Consider the following 17,363-nt stretch of genomic DNA (forward strand, 5'->3'; position numbering starts at 1 on the left):
GCAAAGAACTAATAGGTAATCAAAAAAAAAAAAAAAACAACAAAAAACAACAGTTCAGTTTGTAACCTGTGGAAAGACTGGAAAATTCCTGGTAGATCCAGAGGCATTCACTAATGGGAGAGTGCAAGCAAGGACACTAGATGGTTCTGGGGAGATGCTGTTGCTACAGGGTGCTGCAGATTTTCGTGGACATGAGCTGTCCATCCAGAGTGTGTGCATTTGTTGCACATGGAGTCAAGCAGCAGGAGGTTTTATTGTTCCTCGTTTATTATTGGTTGCTTTGGCAGCAAGCAAGTGTAGTCAATGGAAGGTTTACGATAAAAGCTGTGTATTTGGTTAGGTCTTTGGAAGCCTTCAGTGAATTGGGAAAAAAAAAAAAAAAAAGGCCTGTTTTCCTAGGTTTGCATAAAATTCAAGGACTGAACGTTGCTTGCTCTGGGACTTAAATGAGAATAATTCTGAGAGAGGTTTCAGTGACTTAGGAGAAAAAAAAATACAAAACATTCAGAACGCATCTTTTGCCTGTCTTGCTGACACCTCCCCATCCTCAAACAGCTGTTCACGTTTTCAGCAGAGAAATGATAGATGGCAGCTGGAATTTAAGATGAGATTTTCATAAGAGAAGTGAGTTTAGCTAACATCGTGATGCTGGCTAAGGACCATGAGCTCCCCAGCCTTGCCCTTGGTGCTGACCTTGCTCCTTCCAGGGGCAAGCAGTTATTTCAGAGAGCAGGCAGGAAAGTAATCGGAAGAAAGGGCTGAATGCTGAACCAGTGAGCTGAAATGGCTCATTTCAGGGATAAGATGAGTAGACTGGTGGAAGGGAAGAGCAATGGCGGTGGGTAAAAGGAGTGTGGGAGCACTTCAGCTGATGGTAACGGTGAGAACTGGTCTTAGCTCATGACTCTCCTTCCTTTGTGTACAGGGAAGGTAGAAAAGGGCATTCAAAGGAATGTGAACAATGGATATCACCCATGGATTGCAGGGTGTATCTTTGTGATACAAGCAGATGTGTACAGCACACAGTCAACAAATGCATTAAAAATGCTGTCTTTTAAGGTCCTCTCTAGGATGGTTGCTAACATTACAGCTTCGAGAATCTCTCTCAAGTAGCAGTCTTCTGTGAAATGAGCAGAACACTTATCTCCAGAACATGTCAATCTTTACCACACCTTTCTTCTCAGTGGAATTAGATTACATAGCATGGAGTCCAAACTAGCAAAAAATATTTATCTGAATTTCAAAGAGAATTATTTAAGGTGTTGCTTAACAGTCGGCCCCTTTAAGAGAACGCAGTGCTTACCGATGGTTCCTTCAGACAGGAGAAGGGTGAACCTTGCATTCATAATGTTTTATAAATAGAATTTTCAAATAAATCTTGGGCTTATTAATTTATTTTGTAAGATTTTTTTTCTTCACCCACTAGTGTCTTTCCAGTCGTATCCTATGAGGTCTCTTACAACAGGACCCTTTGTGCAAAATGAGCTTTACATACTGAATATCCTAAAATTCAAGCCAGTAATAGATTTTTCCAACAGTGCTATTGACTAGTTGAGTTTTTTTTATATACAATTAGTGTAGGTATGTTTGAATCCATAGTTCCGTATGCTTTTATCCAAGTTAAATTCAAGTAGACAGTTATATTTGAGTCTCTCTTTCTCCTTCCTCTGCAGAACCTGACCTAAAAAAGCGCATTCGTGTTCACTTGCTTAATGCACATGGTCTTGATGAAGCTGGTATTGATGGTGGTGGAATTTTCAGAGAATTTTTGAATGAACTACTTAAATCGGGATTTAACCCCAACCAGGGATTTTTTAAAACCACCAATGAGGGACTTCTTTACCCCAACCCTGCTGCACAGATGCTTGTTGGAGACTCTTACGCGCGACATTACTACTTTCTTGGAAGAATGCTTGGAAAGGTAAAAAAGTGTTGTATAATATAAAGCTATCATAGTACTGAAATTATTCAGTAAATATTCTTAGATGGGGGTAGATGGCAAACAGTGATTTTTCTAGACCTGAGGAGAAATAACCATCTGATACTGGATCTGAATTATTTCTAGATCTTACCCAAACTTCTCATTCATTTCAATAAGTTTGGAGTACAGAGGAATTGACATACCCTAACTACCATTTGAGGGAAGTGTGTGTATGTCTGTCTCTGTGTTTATCCTCTTGCTTAAAGTTAAGTTCCTCGAAGCCTATGGAACTGCTCTGTTTATGGTGTTCTTAATATGGGACTTTCAGGAGTTTGACTAGAGTTAGATTTTCGTAATTTGCAATCTCTGAAATTGTTTACCGAACCAAGCAGTTTCTTGTTGCGTGAGGTACAGTTCTTGCAGCACTTAAAATTTGCTATGAGCATTTACAATATTTATGAGCCACTTAAAAATTGTTCCACTAATTTTGCTTGTTTTTTCATACATTTTGCATCTTTCTTAAATTTTAGTGCTTACTGTTTTGCTGTTGTGGACATTCAATTACTAATAGCTCCCTCTTGAATTAGATTTTTTTTTTTAATAAACCATTAAACATTTATTACATTCTTTTTTTTTTGTTTATGGTCAGATTTAGTATTAAGGATATTTCTTCTCAAGTCCTTGAAACCATTTTTTAAACCTAATAATTATGAAGCAAAGTTGGAATACAAATTCCATTTCAGAAAATAAGTATTGATTGCTATTCAACTGTCTAAAATGGGACATATTTAAAACATAAAAGTCTTATTTAGCTGCATGAAGTATTCTGGAACATAACATTTTGTTGACTTGCTGAGAGATTTAACATACAGTCGGATGCCCTTATTTTAAACTAGCTGGAAGCAGTTTAAGAGGATGTTGACAAATCTGAGTTGCTGAGACAGATCACTGTTTTTTATGGCTGCCAGATTGAGATTGAACTGCCACTTTGTAGGCAAATTCTTCGTTAATGCATCCTGTTGCAACAGCCGGTCTTGTAAAATAATGAAAATTTCAAATCGGTCATTTCAGCAAATTTATCTTTGAAGAGTGTTCTGCTCTTAATGGAAAATAAACTCAGTACTAACATAATAGAAGTTTGTGATGATGATTGATTTTACATACTCAAGATTTCACGTTCTATATTTACAGATTTTTGGAGTAGGGGAGTGACTGCTGCTGTGGTATGCTAGAGAAGCTGCATCACTCCAAAAACGTTTGGGGTTTATTTAGGAACAGCGGAGGGCTGAGTTCTAGTTCTGAGTCTTCAGTTTCCTCTGCCAAAACAATAGTTTCCTTCTGTAATTGATTTTCAAATGTTAGCATCAAGACAGAAGTTGCAAAATGCATTTTATCTCCTTCAGAGTGCTTCAAGTACAGTTTTGGGTTTGTCGTTTTACAATCAGAGCATCTATTATTTAACATTTTGAAGGCAGAAATTGTTTTTGTATTTGCAGAATGTTTATATAAGGTAAGAACTGACGGCGTTATTTAATAATTACCCTTGCCCAGGTGCACAGACACCTTTTTAGTTGTGTATGTAGAAGCTTGATGAATTAAACAGAAAGATAAGGCACGACCATACGATTCAAAACCTGTCAGTATGGTGGTCTCGGTTAAGTTTTTGAATAGTCAATCACCCGTTTTCAAAAATGTGTCCATTTTGTGCTTTGCACAGGGTTATTTGAGAGCAATAGTAGGTTATAAAAGCCCCTTTGTAAACAAACTAGATAAAATGCAAAGGAAGCAATCAGGCATCCACAGCAATTTCTTATTTGTGGAAAACAGTGCGTAAAGAGTGCTGCCACCAAAAACTCAAGAAGTTTCAATGTTACCAGAAAACAAATACATTAAAATACAATAATTTCTCTGTCTCTTGGTAACCACTTCATACTAACATTCAAGTGCATTTAACTTCCAGTACGATAGACTTGCAGGTAATTCGGCTTTTCTTCTCATCGGGAAGTTTCTAACAGCTCGGCATCTTGTACGTGAGTTTACCAGTTAAGATGTAGAAACATCAGACTATTTAAAAATTGTGCGTATGAAAATTGTGCATCTAAAAATCAATTTATCCCTTGACGAATTACTAACTGCTTAGGTTGTATTTTTGTAGTTAGTGAAGAAATGGAACTGAATACTATACAAAGTGCCTGGCCGTCCATGCAACTTTTACTGATCACTGAATGAGCAAAAGGTCTTGTAAAAGTAATGCCACGTGATCGTGTAATCACCTATGTTGTCAGAAGCTATTCTTAAAAAATCGAAAGAAATGAGTTTGCTCAAACAACAGCTACTCAAACACTTGCAAAGTTTACACTTCTCAACTTTGAATGACTTTGCTCTGTAATGTAAATATTATTTTAACATCGGTGCCTTCTAAGCAATTTCCTATTTCTTAAATGTAAAAGCTCAGCTTACCACGCACACCTCATGTAGCAGTCCTCCACCACCGGAGGGGTTTGAAACTTTAGTTTCCCTTGCTGAAAGGACAGAAGTGACTTTATGAACCCTAAGAGGTGACACGGGCAGTCAGGGATGTTCAGACAGAGGTGTTCTAGGCCCAAATTCTGCTTGTCCTTTCTGGAAAGTGAGGACTTGTCCCATGTAGAGTCCCAGGGGTGTGGATGGGACATCACAATTTCTTTTGTTTGCACAGTAGGTAGCACTGGGCCGTGGTCAGCACCTGGTCTGGCTCGCTGCCTTTCCACAGGCAGTAGTTATGTCAGCACCAAAAACCTTTCCTCGTGCAGACTTTGCCGCTGCAGCTCTGGCAGCGCAGTGGACTTGGCTCACTGGAAGGCTAAAGTTTTGTTGGCAGACAGAAGGGAAGCTTGGAAAGAACACCTGAGAATCTGAAGTAAGGATTTTCTCCTGGCTGATTTTTGAATATCTGCTGCAAATCCAGAAAGAGGGAAGCACTGGTCAACCATTTCAATAGAAACAGTGATCAGTTAAAATCAGTAACACAGTGGCAGATGTAGAATTACGGTCTGAACTTCAGCCTGTTCAGACCTAAGCTCAGCCTTGTATACAGTATTGTCTTTCTCCTGTCCCAGCTTACGTTTTACATCATAAGAATTATTTGTGTTTTGTGATGTATTAGCATTACATATGAATAGCATTACATAAGAATACGTCAGGAAGTCCGTAGAAAGATTAGAATGATAACTTTCATGATTTCTTCTTCGTTTTGGACGTAATGGATGCACGAACCATCAGGTTTATGGTTTCCAAGGAATGTCTTTGCACTTTTAATAAGGCAACTCTTTCTGACAGTAGAGATTTTTGTCTAATACACTCAACGCCACTGGTTACGAGAATCCAGCTCTCTCGGGTTCTCTTGTTCCAGCATATTGAAGAGCACTAGCGAGTCACGTGTTCATGTTGCTGAAGAATATATGCTCTACCTTTGAAATAGAATATTAAATCTCTTTTCCAAAGCAATACAACCTGCAGTCCTTGAAAGACACTGGACTTCTGAAAAGGTTTAGAACTGTTCGGTCAGAAGTTAGCTTTTGCCTTAAATGTTTGGGAAGGTAGTATAGAGAACAAAGTGTGGTGGTAGGTTGTTGTTGTTGTTTTGAACACAGTCCTTACTTTGTGGAACCAAATAAAGAACTGTGATAGTACAGGAAGCATGAGGGACTAAAAAAAACCAAAGTTTTTAAGTTTTAGCACGTTATATAGAAGGCCAGTAAGTTGTGTGGCCTGATGGATATTATATTGATTAATGGTAAAGTTGTTTAGTTTTGACTTTTTGTAGCTTGTTATACTGATTTAAGATACTATGGACTGTTCTGTGCACATACCTATGTGTTGTTATAAACACATAATTGAAAATGCTATAAAATGTATCTTGGTAAAATTAATTACTTAAAACCTTAGGGTAAAATCAGTTCAAACATTATTTAACGGCGGAACCTGCATGTGGAATGTTAATCATTTATTAGATTATTTTTCTGTATCTTGGAGTGTGTGCTGGGATTACAGTTCTCAACTTCGAAAAGAGCTGTGATAGATTAATTCATTTGTTGTGCAAAATATTCTTCCTGGCTAGAATGTACAATTTGAAGTTTACCAGTGTCTATAGTATCCATTTTGCAGAAAAACTAAAGTAGTTCTTAATCATCCTGAGCCCTTGTCTGAAATAGATTGAATCAATGGGAGCCTTTTCACTGCCAGATCTAGATCAGATCCTAAACTCTTAAATGTACAGAATTGAAACCTTCAAGCAAATGTTTCCGATAACATACTTGTGTCCTTTTTGAACTAAAAGGATGTAGAGAAACAAAAGCAAGAAAACTACAGTGAGAAGAACTGGGTTTCAGATATTTAAATACTTGGTAGGATACTGCATCAGGCATTGCACTGTTACTCTTCCTCCGTTTCTCTCGCTGTTGAAGGTGTTTTGTTTGTTTTTGTTTGCTTGTTCTTTTTTTTTTCTTCTGATTTTTAGTATACCCCTTCCCTTTTGCTTATTGTCCATTTAATTGCTTTGGCTTCGCTTAAATCAGTACACTCTAATTGATTTGTGCTGCAGCCACAATTTATACTACTGGAACCTAGGAAGGTAGGTATGGAATTAGTGATAATGATATGAAGAAGGAAGCAATTTGTACAAACTTCTTGTTTGATTCATTTCAGTCACCCTCCAAATGATTTTGTAGACTCAGCGTTTTGCTTAAAAGCAAGCTGGCTGATCATTAGTCTCCAAAAATCCTGAATCATCTGAAATGGTCAAAACAGGAATTTACCATGAAAAGCTGCATGCTCTTCTAAGTCTGCATTTATAGTGCAGAAATAAAATTGCGAGAGTAAAATTGATACATTATGGAAGTTTTTTTCCTTACAAATGTACATTTAAGCTATTCTGTTTTCTGCACAGTTGTCAGCCTGACAATTCCTTTGTGTACTTGTTAATTTAACGTAACAATTATCTTTTGATTACAGATAGCTATGTTAGTACGAACCTTGTAAATATATGTCTAGCACTAAAAGACTGCTGAAATGCAGTATTTAACTCTAAATCTTCAGGAAGGAAAAGTGTGTATTGATTGATTGTGATATTTATTGGGTCATAATGTATTTAAATTTTCTTTAATGCATATGTTAGTGATTGTTTACTGTGATAAAGTGCATAGAGGTCTCTGCAAGGAGTTCTGCATGGAAAGAATTACCTCATGTCAGTGGTCACTCCTCAATTAAAAGTTCCATTAGCAGATGATTCCTGCTTCTGGTTTGTGTACTGATTGCATTTTATTGCCTCTAAATCAGGTTCCTAGACAGGGAATAAATAAACAGTTAGAGTGTGTGGTAATGGTATCCTGATCTTTCTTCACAGTTGTGAACACCTGTGTCCATTTAAATCAATTAAGTTTGGAATACTTACTGAAATTCTGTATTGTATTTGAGCTTTCTTTGAAAGTGATTAGTTCCGCTGCTGTTACAGTACAGATTTATCCTAGAGGCATGTCCAGAGGTTAGTTGCATAGTAGTAAGTGTTTCAGAAGATTAGAACTTAAATATGGAGGAGTTGGCTTCCTCTTATATTCAATTATTAGTAAATTGTGTTTAAAATTGAGATACACAAATACACTGAGCATTTCCTGGAACTTCAGTAGTGTGTGATAACTGTCAGTTACCCACCGCATCCCCAGGTACCTATAACCGTAACCCTTCCTTCTCATACCCCTCAGAAACTCCCAAATGATATTGATGGTAGTTGATACCATGTACATGGTATAAGTTACAGAGGTAACTGTTCCTCTAAAAACAGGCTGATGAAATGATGGTTTTGTGCAAGCGTTTCTGAAGCACCCTGTTTTGGGTGCTTGATACTTTTAAATGCATATATTGGAGCATACTTGATATGCTCCAGTAGTGTTTCTGGAAATGTATCCCTACTTTTTTATGATAATGTGTCCATGAGTCAGTCATGAGTTTGCTGTCTGCTTATCACATGGCTGTAATCAATTTTGAATATTTACACTGACTGCAGCAAATTTGACGGGCTGACCTCGCATCTCACTCTTTGTTACCCCAAATCTCAGGAGCTGCTATGAACTTGTACTTACCCAACTTCAGATTCCCAGTGAGTGAGAAACCGAAAGTAATACCAATTTATATGTGGCTTTAGTTGTTTCTGAAAAAATGTTTTAAAAGGTGAGGGCACTAGCACTGCTGCAAGAGATGTGAACAGAGCTCTCTCAGAAGCCTAACTATATGCCTCTAGCTGTAGCATTTTGGTCTCCTACCTTTTCAAAAACAGAAAAGGCATCCTGTATTTAAATAAAAAATGCAGTATGTGTTTTCAGAGACATATAGGGAAGGTACTGTACCAGACTATCCATTGCTAATAGGATACAAATGGTTCAGTTGTAGAGCTCAGAGAACAGAGAAAGTGACTTAAAGCTACCGTGTAGTAGCCATACCGCTCTGTGACATGCATTTGATATAATAATTTTATTTCCCACATTGCTATTAGGAACAATACTAATTGGATTTTGCTCAATTTAAAGCACGTTATCCATAAGAAATTATTTTATCTTGAAACTACTATATGCTAGATTTGAAAGTGCTTCTAAACTGCAGGTATATGTTAATTTTCATGTAACATATTTTTAGTTTTATCTTTCTCATTAGGGTGGAAAAGGCCTTGGTGGCCTCAAAGGGTTTGTGAGCAAGGTGAAATATATCTAGAATATAAATAATGTGGTAGAAGGAAGTTCTAATGGTTTTGCTATTTTTCTATCATTTTTATTAATGGTTCTGTATAGCTTTGAAGATCTATTGCACTCAGTAAGTGCTAAGTATTATTTAATAGTAACTGTTTAAAATGACTGAAACAGAAGGGGTTACGGTCTTGGGGGCTGATTAGGGAAATAACTGAATTTAAGCCCAGTCATTTACTGCCTCAGCATGTTACCCCTATATCTTTCTAACGGTATGACTTTAGCGTTGTTTAGGTTTTAATATACGGTTCTGAGCTGTGAAAGATTAATGGAAGGTAGGAACAATGACTGATTAGTTTTCTTAAGAAAGAATTTAGTTGAAATAATAAATGAGAGAACTATAGATCTGAAAGTGTAAGTAAAGGCAATAAAGCTGCTTCTCACGTGGGAAGATTTAGTTGGTTCATCTATGAAGTTGTTTATACAATAAGAACATTATTAAGCGTCTTGTAATGCTTGTGTAACCTCTGCTATATAAGGCTAATTTGTCTTTACATTTGTCTGAAATGTCTAGTTGAAATTTGTCCACTTCTAAAACAAGAGGCAAATTCTTTTCCTTCTGAAGAGCCATTTCTTAAACCTTTGAGGCATACCTGAACAGTACCTCGTGACCATGTAGCGCTTAGATAATAACTGTGGGAGCTGCCACCGTCCCAGTCAGATGTTATTTCTTTTATGTTGAAAACAAGGCGAAGTCCTACTTGCCCCAAGGACTGCACGTTTCATTTTTCTTCCTGTCTTACCAGGTACTGCGTGCAGCTGTCCTTCCAGCTGAGATCTTTCTTCTATAACGTAAAGCTGCTAACAGCACGCCTGTGTTTTGAAAGCTGCTTGCCTTAACCATCCTTGTTCCCCCACACCACAGATGGTTAATGAACACATTCAGAGTATGTTTAGGTATCTGCACATAGTATTTTTCAGTTTAGATTACCAAATTGTGATCTGTGTTGCTGCACGGCGTCAAGGGTTTTGTAGCTGGCCCATGGGCCCATGTTGCAATCAATTTTAATTGAACGAGGCACTATGTAGACGCTTTATTGTAACTAGCTAATGTTATTTTAAAAAGAAACAACAGCCTTCAGAATGTGTGGTTTCTTTATGAAGTCAAAACTTACTGACCACAGTAGGCTTCGTTGTCTGTTTTTTAATCTGGTGTGTTCTGCGGGACTTCACACACAGAGGGGAAGGAAAGCGTGTGCAGTTTCTTTAACTAAAAACAACTTCTTCCACGTAACCAGGAAAAACCTTCTGTAAACTATTTAGTTAAAAAAAAAAAATAAATCAATGACTAGTGAGGCATCTTGAGAAAATAGGGAAGATGTGGGGTGAAAAGTATTAGAAAATAATTGTTACTAAAAATCAGGTAGGTCTTTTTTGTTTTGTTTCAGAGGCTTTTAAGTTATTTTAATGGTTATCTAGAGATGTCATAACTTTGCCTAAAGAGCGCCCGTAGCCTACATGAATACAAATGAGTGCTGGGAAATCCAGGTTGGCCCTTTCAGCAGACACAGCCTTTTAGCAGCAGGGAGTGTGTCACCTAGGAGCACTGCGTTGCTTGTGTAATCGCTCTTAATGCGGACATAGAATCATATAGTGTGTTGTGGGTTGGCTGGGACCTTAAAGCCCATCCGGTGCCACCCCCCTGCCATGGGCAGGGACCCCTCCCACCAGCCCAGGCTGCCCCCAGCCCCATCCAGCCTGGCCTTGGACACTGCCAGGGGTGGGGCAGCCACAGCTCCTCTGGGCAGCCTGGGCCAGGGCCTCACCTCCCTCAGTAAAGAATTTCTTCCTAATATCTAGTTCAAACCTACCCTCTTTTAAAGTCATTCCCCCTTGTCCTGTCACCACACTCTCTGACACAGAGTCCTTCGCCAGCTCTCCTATAGCTGCCTTTGGTATTGGAAGGCCGCTGTGAGGTCTCCCTGGAGCCTTCTCTTCTCCAGGCTGAACAACCCCAACTCCCTCAGCCTGTCTTCATATGAGAGATGCTCCAGCCCTTTGATCATCCTCGTGGCCTCCTCTGGACCCACTCCACCAGGTCCCTGTCCTTCTGGTGCTGGGGGCCTCAGCGCTGAGCGCAGGCTCCAGGTGGGGTCTCACAGGAGCAGAGCAGAGGGGGACAATCCCCTCCCTCGCCCTGATCGCCCTGATAGCTGCGCTTCTTTTGATGCGGTCCAGAATACATCCTTGTCTCTGCTTCTTAACCACAAGCTCCCATGTGCAAGTTCGACCTTTATGAAAGTGGAATGCGAACATTCCAAGCCCTTTGAAACAAAATCTGCTGTCATATTTGACCACCAGTTGTTCACTTCCAGACTTCTTGTCTGGATTTTTCCCTTTATGTAAGTCAGCTGCAGTTTATAGGATGGCAAGATAGAGAAGGTCAAAAAAAGAGCTAGTTAGATAGGAAAGCTGGGGACACAAACTCAGAATCCGTCATAGAATGGCACTGGTCCCATAGGTGATGACCATAAGAGTTAAAGGAAACCTGTCCAGAGGGTGAGAGCACTTGAAATTTGCTAAAGGATCAGCTTAAAAATATATATTGGTTAAACTTGCTGGCTTTGATCTCTTAAAGCAGTGTGTGAACAGGAGCTTAGAGTCAAACCAAGTCACCTCCCTTCTCGAGTAAGCCAGTTTCTTCCATCAGCTGTGTTGTTTGTTGGCTGCTGGGGGAAAAAAGGACTGCTTCTGTGGAGAGAGAAGTACTGGGTAAGTACTTCATACTGGAGCTAAGTCAGCCCGACAGCTGCCTACCTCTGTAAGAGGGGGTCGTGCTTCCGTGCCTGCTATTCACTCTGGGCTCTTGCTTCTGGGATGGTGATGTTGCAGAAGGGCCAGTTCAGAGAGCTAAATGGGTTGGAAACGCAAAATCGGGTAACTTAGAGCTCCCCAGGACAGGTCAGTAAAGGAAAAGTGGGAAGTGATCAGTCTCCCCTTAGGGGCATTGGGCTAGCTGCAGTGAAAAATATACCTGGCAGGATGGAGTCCGTATGCAACTGGCTGACCTACGGTTGTGCTGGCATCAAAACAAATACTCTGCTGTTCTGATCCAGTTCCACCCATTGCTGTGAGCTGAATCTAGTTCTGATTTGACAGGAAGCAGTGCCCACTTGCAAAAAAGACCAGGAAAGGTGCAATCAAGCTGATTTGTTCCATCCCAGTGGCAGGAATGTGTGGAATCGCATCTTGTGGCAGCAGCAAGTAGGTAGATCAGTTCATGCTGACTGGGAAGCTGGTTTCAGACTGACAGATAATGTTGCAGTTCATTCAGTCACTCAGTTGTACAGGGCATGTCTCAGCATCTCTGCACAGTGCTGGAGCTGTGATGGTGTAAGTTACCTCTTTGGGGAGAGGAAAAAAAGAGTTTATCATAGTTTTATTTTCCACAGTTTTAGTGTTTTTTTTAAATTAAACTTTATTAGATTAGCCTGACTTTTATAGTAATTAAAACACTGCTCTTTGTCCTGTTTCCAAAAATCATTTGTTTCCAGTATTGCACTCGCTTAGCTAAGAGGAGTGGTAGTAATTAAAGATATTTTCAAGTTGCACAATTTAGTTTATTTAAAAATGCTTTATATAGTTTTTAGATTAAGTTATAAATGTTCTCTTTGGAACTACCTGAAGATTAATAGTGATGCATTTGAAAAGCATTATTTTTTTATTGATTCTTAATGTAGTAAATTACTGAAGTTATTTGGCAGCAAACAGAAATAGCCAGTGATGTTGTTCGCATTTATTTTCCTGATAGCGTCACAATTTGCATTAATTGCATTGCAGCTGCACTCACTTATATTAAAAAGCTTCTACTATAATTAATCCTTTTTATTTCAAATCATTTTGGCACAATTTCTAGCAATAAACACTCATAAAAGACAGACACTTGAAAAATAACATACAGGTTTCTTCAATATACCTATTGCTGTTTTTTCCTGACAAGGGATTATTGATAGGCTTCTAGGATCAAGTGTTGCAAGTGGCTAAGACTTAAGACCAGTTTGAAAAATGCTAAGTGGATTATTTTGCATAAAAAATAGACAGGTTTTGAATTTGTGTAATTAACCTGTGTTTAGAAAATACCTTGATTTATGTCTACATTTGTATTTCAGTTGCATACATTATGGAAATTTAATTTATAATCCATTTAGCTGATGCGATCATAGTTTTTAGTGCTATCATTTATTAGTCCTTGTATATTAAATGCTCTAAAGGCTTAAACCTGCCTTGTGTAAAAAATTACACCTCTGCATTTACATTTTATGAGTCATAGATGGAATTCCATTTTAAATTCGGGTAGCTTTGATATATTTAAGGAATTACAATAGCTTCATTGTTACTAATGCAGGAACAGCAAACACTGACCTTATACATTGCAAATTAATGATTTATCCCTCTAGTTTGCTTTTAAAGTCAACTATACAAATGAGGATTTCGACTTCTACACCTTGAATAAATCATATAGCTCTAAATATAATGCACCCTTTGGCTTTGAACTCGTTATTCTCAATTCTTCCTGCAAGGTCTAACTCACCTCCTAGACATGTTCTTTCAGAAGTTTAAGGAATTGTGTATATTTTTCTTGAAGCCTTTGTTGGAATATCATTGAGTGATTACAGCTACGTTTATTCTTTTTTTTTTCTTTTTTGGTCATTGTGTTGCACTTTTTCTTTGAGTTTGCAGCAGATTATGGAGGAATTAAGTAATGCCAAAACAGCTCATAAAGAGAACAAACAGCAACGTTATGTTGATGATGCTTTTTGTGATTAGCCTGGCAGTTATATTAATGATACTGTGAAGATTTGATTGTCATTGTCAGAGGTGCTGATACAGCAAACAGATTGGACAATAGCAAAGGCTGTGAGTAGACAGCATATTTCAGGGACTTTTTTGAAGGGGAAGGTCTGTTATTTTTCCTTTATTCACATTAACTTTCTTTATGTGTTGTCATGCTTCCTCTCTCTAGCTTTAAAGTTTCCATCTCTTCTACTTTGAGAGCTTTCATAAATCTCTTTTTCTTCCAATCAACAAGAAGTTGTTAATGATTGTGTGAAAAATATGCCAAGTTGTTTGTGTTACATTGAAATGTAATGCATTGTATACAGTAAATCAACTGAGCGTGGTATTTCTGGGGTTTTGTGCATTTTTGACGACTCTTGAGGAAGTTTTAAGTTTATAGTAAAAAAAAAAATATACATTTTTCTTTTATGAATACTGGAAATTCAGATCAGGCTCATTTTTGATTCAGCAGTCATTTGACAGGCATAGGAAGGATTGGACGTATGATGCAGCCCTAAGTGATAAGCTCTCGGCTTGGAAATCAGGATGTTCTTTTGATGATGCCACTAAGCAGAATTTAGCTGTCTTTTTCAATTAGTTAATTAGCTTTGATTAATTTTAGAAGTAAACGAGTGATGTACCATGCACCAAAATACATGGCAGTGATTATGTTTAACATACAAGACAAATAGTTTGGATTAATGTAAAATGTACTGGTTTTACATAATTCAGGGTTCGACTGTATTTGTTTTACATGTAGCAATTGATATAAATCAAAAAATATTGCTTGTGAAGAACCAAATGGTTGAATGTAATGGGGATAAGTTTGTTTTTAAGACATTCTTGATGCAATGGTTTTTATTTTTTATTTTTTTTAAACTTTGGTTTTCTTGTGAATGATCTATACACTTGATGTTCTTCCTGTTTGCTGTGATACTTTGGACAAGAAGATTAATGACACAACAGGCTGTGACCTTACCTTTTAAATCACCACATAATTAATTTGTAAAATTTTGGAGCTTGGTATTTCATGAAAGTATCCAAACTCCAAAATTCAGCTGAAGCTTTTCTGAATGCAATATCTGGGCTGTTGCCATACCAGAAGATCCTGTTCAGGCACCAACTAAAGAAGTGGTTATAAAAAATTTGGGAAATAGACAATAACTTCCAGAGTTCTTGCAAGTACCACAATAAAATCTAATGTGCTTTTAATTGCTTTGTTTTTCAGGCTCTTTATGAAAATATGCTGGTGGAACTGCCGTTTGCTAGTTTTTTCCTCTCAAAATTACTGGGGACAAGTGCTGATGTTGACATTCATCATTTAGCTTCGTTAGATCCAGAAATGTACAAGAACTTGCTTTTTCTCAAGAGCTATGAAGGGGATGTGGAAGAACTTGGATTAAATTTCACTGTGGTAAACAATGATCTTGGGGAAGCACAGGTACGAATAGCTCTAGCTTTTTTTCTTTTATGTATGGCTGATGAATCATTAATATCCCTACTAATTTATTTTTGAATTTGAAAGTGATAAGGAACAACTGCTGTAAGTGCTGTGTGTTTTGAGGCATGATGGGGAATCTGATTCAGTATTTGAAGTAGAAAATAACTAATCTTGTACTACTTTTGAAGACGTTATAAAGGCCTGGTAATTTAACTAATAGATTGTTGTGATGATTTTCTAACATTCATACATGAAAATTTCTGTTGACTGAGATTACTTCTTGAATAAAGCATTTTGTATTATTTCTTCGATTCCATTTCAAATAATTGCAGAAGTTAGATGGTATGTAAGTTATAAAAACTGCCTGGGTTTGGAGTCGGAAATCTGAATGGTTTTAAATAGTAGTGACCCTTTGTTGTGAGATGAGGGCTGTTTCCTTCAGCTGTCATTGATGCTCAGAATTTTCAAAGAGGGCCTGAAATTATACCATGATATAAAAAATAATAATCCCATTTTTATCTTTCTGAGGGGCTGAACCCTGTGGTGAGTCAGATAGGAAAAATGGGTGTTCAGTGATTGTAAAGGTGGGTTATTTAGGTCCTTAAGTATGAGTTTTTAGCGCAATTGCATTGTGCAGTTTGATTAATGCTTTTATTTGCTTTGTTATGAAAGCTAAAGCTCACTTATGCTCATAGTAAAAAATTAATGTCACAAGTGCTTGAAAGATACGCCTTTATGTGGTAATAGAGTTAACGTCTTCAGTCTTTTGTCAGGCTTCCTCTTTCATTTTTGATAAGTTAAAACTGTGTACTCATGACCTGCTTGTACTTGTTAATGGTATTTAATTAATAATTGGGTCAAAAAGTACACCTGACCACACTGTGACATGCAGCAGCATCCTGATTCAGGCCTTATTTCTCGTGGAGGAAATCAAGACTAACAGTGGGTGTCCGGTCCTGTTCAGGTCGTGTGGTGGCCAGGAAAGGCTTGGCCTAGGCACACCTGCGCAGAAGCAGCAGCACCACCGAGATGCGGCAGCCAGCCCTGGAAATTGTTACCCGGGGTTCTTCTACTGCTGCTTAAATCAGAGCGAGTTTGCTGTCCAAGACTTATTTTCACTGCATGAAGCTCAGACGTTCTTACAGAGCCAGTGCTTTATCGTAGCGTGTGCTCTAAGTGACTGATTCTGGAATTGATTTTTGTGTTATAGGTGCATTTGGTTACTGGGTTGCAAAGTACACAAGATAGCAGTTTCCCATATAAATTAGGACTTGCTGGGGCAGGGAAAAGTTAACACAAATACAACTTAAGTTTCTTATTAAAAATGAGAATTAGTTAATATTTTCTGGAGAGGTTGTAGTTTCCATGTTGCATGTGTCTTCTACACATGTCCTCAAAAAATGAACCATGCAAGCAAGTTACAACCAACCTCAGCAAGTAAGGTAGAAGCACACAGAAAAGAGAAATATCTCAGAAATAACATGCAAAGAGATCCAAGACAGAGATGTTGCCAGCGCTACCTACTGCTACAAAAACTTGTAAGTGCGTTCGTGCCAAGGGGTCTGATGCGTTCGTTAAAATTCTCTGAGGGTTATGGCTAGTATTACGAAGACTTGATTTTTAATTATTTGGCTTAACTTTAAAAGGAAGGTTAAATACAATTGTGAACTTGAGTAACTAAATGAAATGTGGGTTAAATTAAATATTCTGATGCGATGTCGATGTGTATACTTTGAGAGAGAACATTTAACTCTCTTTTAATGAGACTGCATTTTAGTGTAGTTCAATGCAACTGATTGGTTCTTTTCACTGTCTTCCGTGTGTTGATGCAACAAGTAACATATTTAATTTAAATATGTTAATAAACCTCACATGGATAAATACACTTAATCTGGTATTTGACTCCTGTAACCATTGCATACTAATTAATTGTGTCAAGGTAAGGCTAATTCACTTTGGGAAAAGAGCTTAATTTGCACTCCTTATGGGGAATGTACATTATATCTAGTTTTCAGCTAAACAACCACTTTAGTGTCTAATAAATTAGTGCCCGATAAATGCATCATAAATCTATCATTGTAAATAGCTATCCTCATGACAGTGTCCATCGAGCAATTGTGGCACAGAAGCATTATCTGCAATGAAAGACACATTCAGAAGGGGCTCTATTGCCTCTGTCAGTAGTAGAAGGTAGAAATTCTATTATCGGCGTATTGATTCCAATCCTTTAATGTGCTTTTAGATCCCATTAAACTATTGTCAAAGTGCATTCACCAGAAGTTGAAAAAGGTACTTAATAATTTGCACATTAGACCTGCTAATTAGGGGAGCTCTGCCATCAACCTTACCTTCCAAACCCAAATAGCTTTAGCTTTTGATGAAGAACCATCTAATGCCACGATACCAACCTAGATTACAGCTGTTAGATCTACTGCATAAAATGGCAGCTAGT

The 17,363-nt window shown here is 37.9% G+C and overlaps 1 protein-coding gene across 1 annotated transcript in view; it reads left to right on the forward strand.

The window, feature by feature from the left end:
- Nucleotides 1-17,363, forward strand: part of UBE3C (ubiquitin protein ligase E3C) — a 78,836-nt gene that overhangs the window by 47,478 nt on the left and 13,995 nt on the right. The window contains exons 18-19 of the mRNA XM_035564289.2: nt 1,674-1,921; nt 14,699-14,911. Coding sequence (XP_035420182.1) covers nt 1,674-1,921; nt 14,699-14,911 — 461 coding nt within the window. The remainder of the gene's footprint in view (nt 1-1,673; nt 1,922-14,698; nt 14,912-17,363) is intronic.

Source organism: Cygnus atratus, chromosome 2 (genome assembly GCF_013377495.2).
Source record: "Cygnus atratus isolate AKBS03 ecotype Queensland, Australia chromosome 2, CAtr_DNAZoo_HiC_assembly, whole genome shotgun sequence".
Taxonomy (NCBI): Eukaryota; Metazoa; Chordata; class Aves; order Anseriformes; family Anatidae; genus Cygnus; species Cygnus atratus.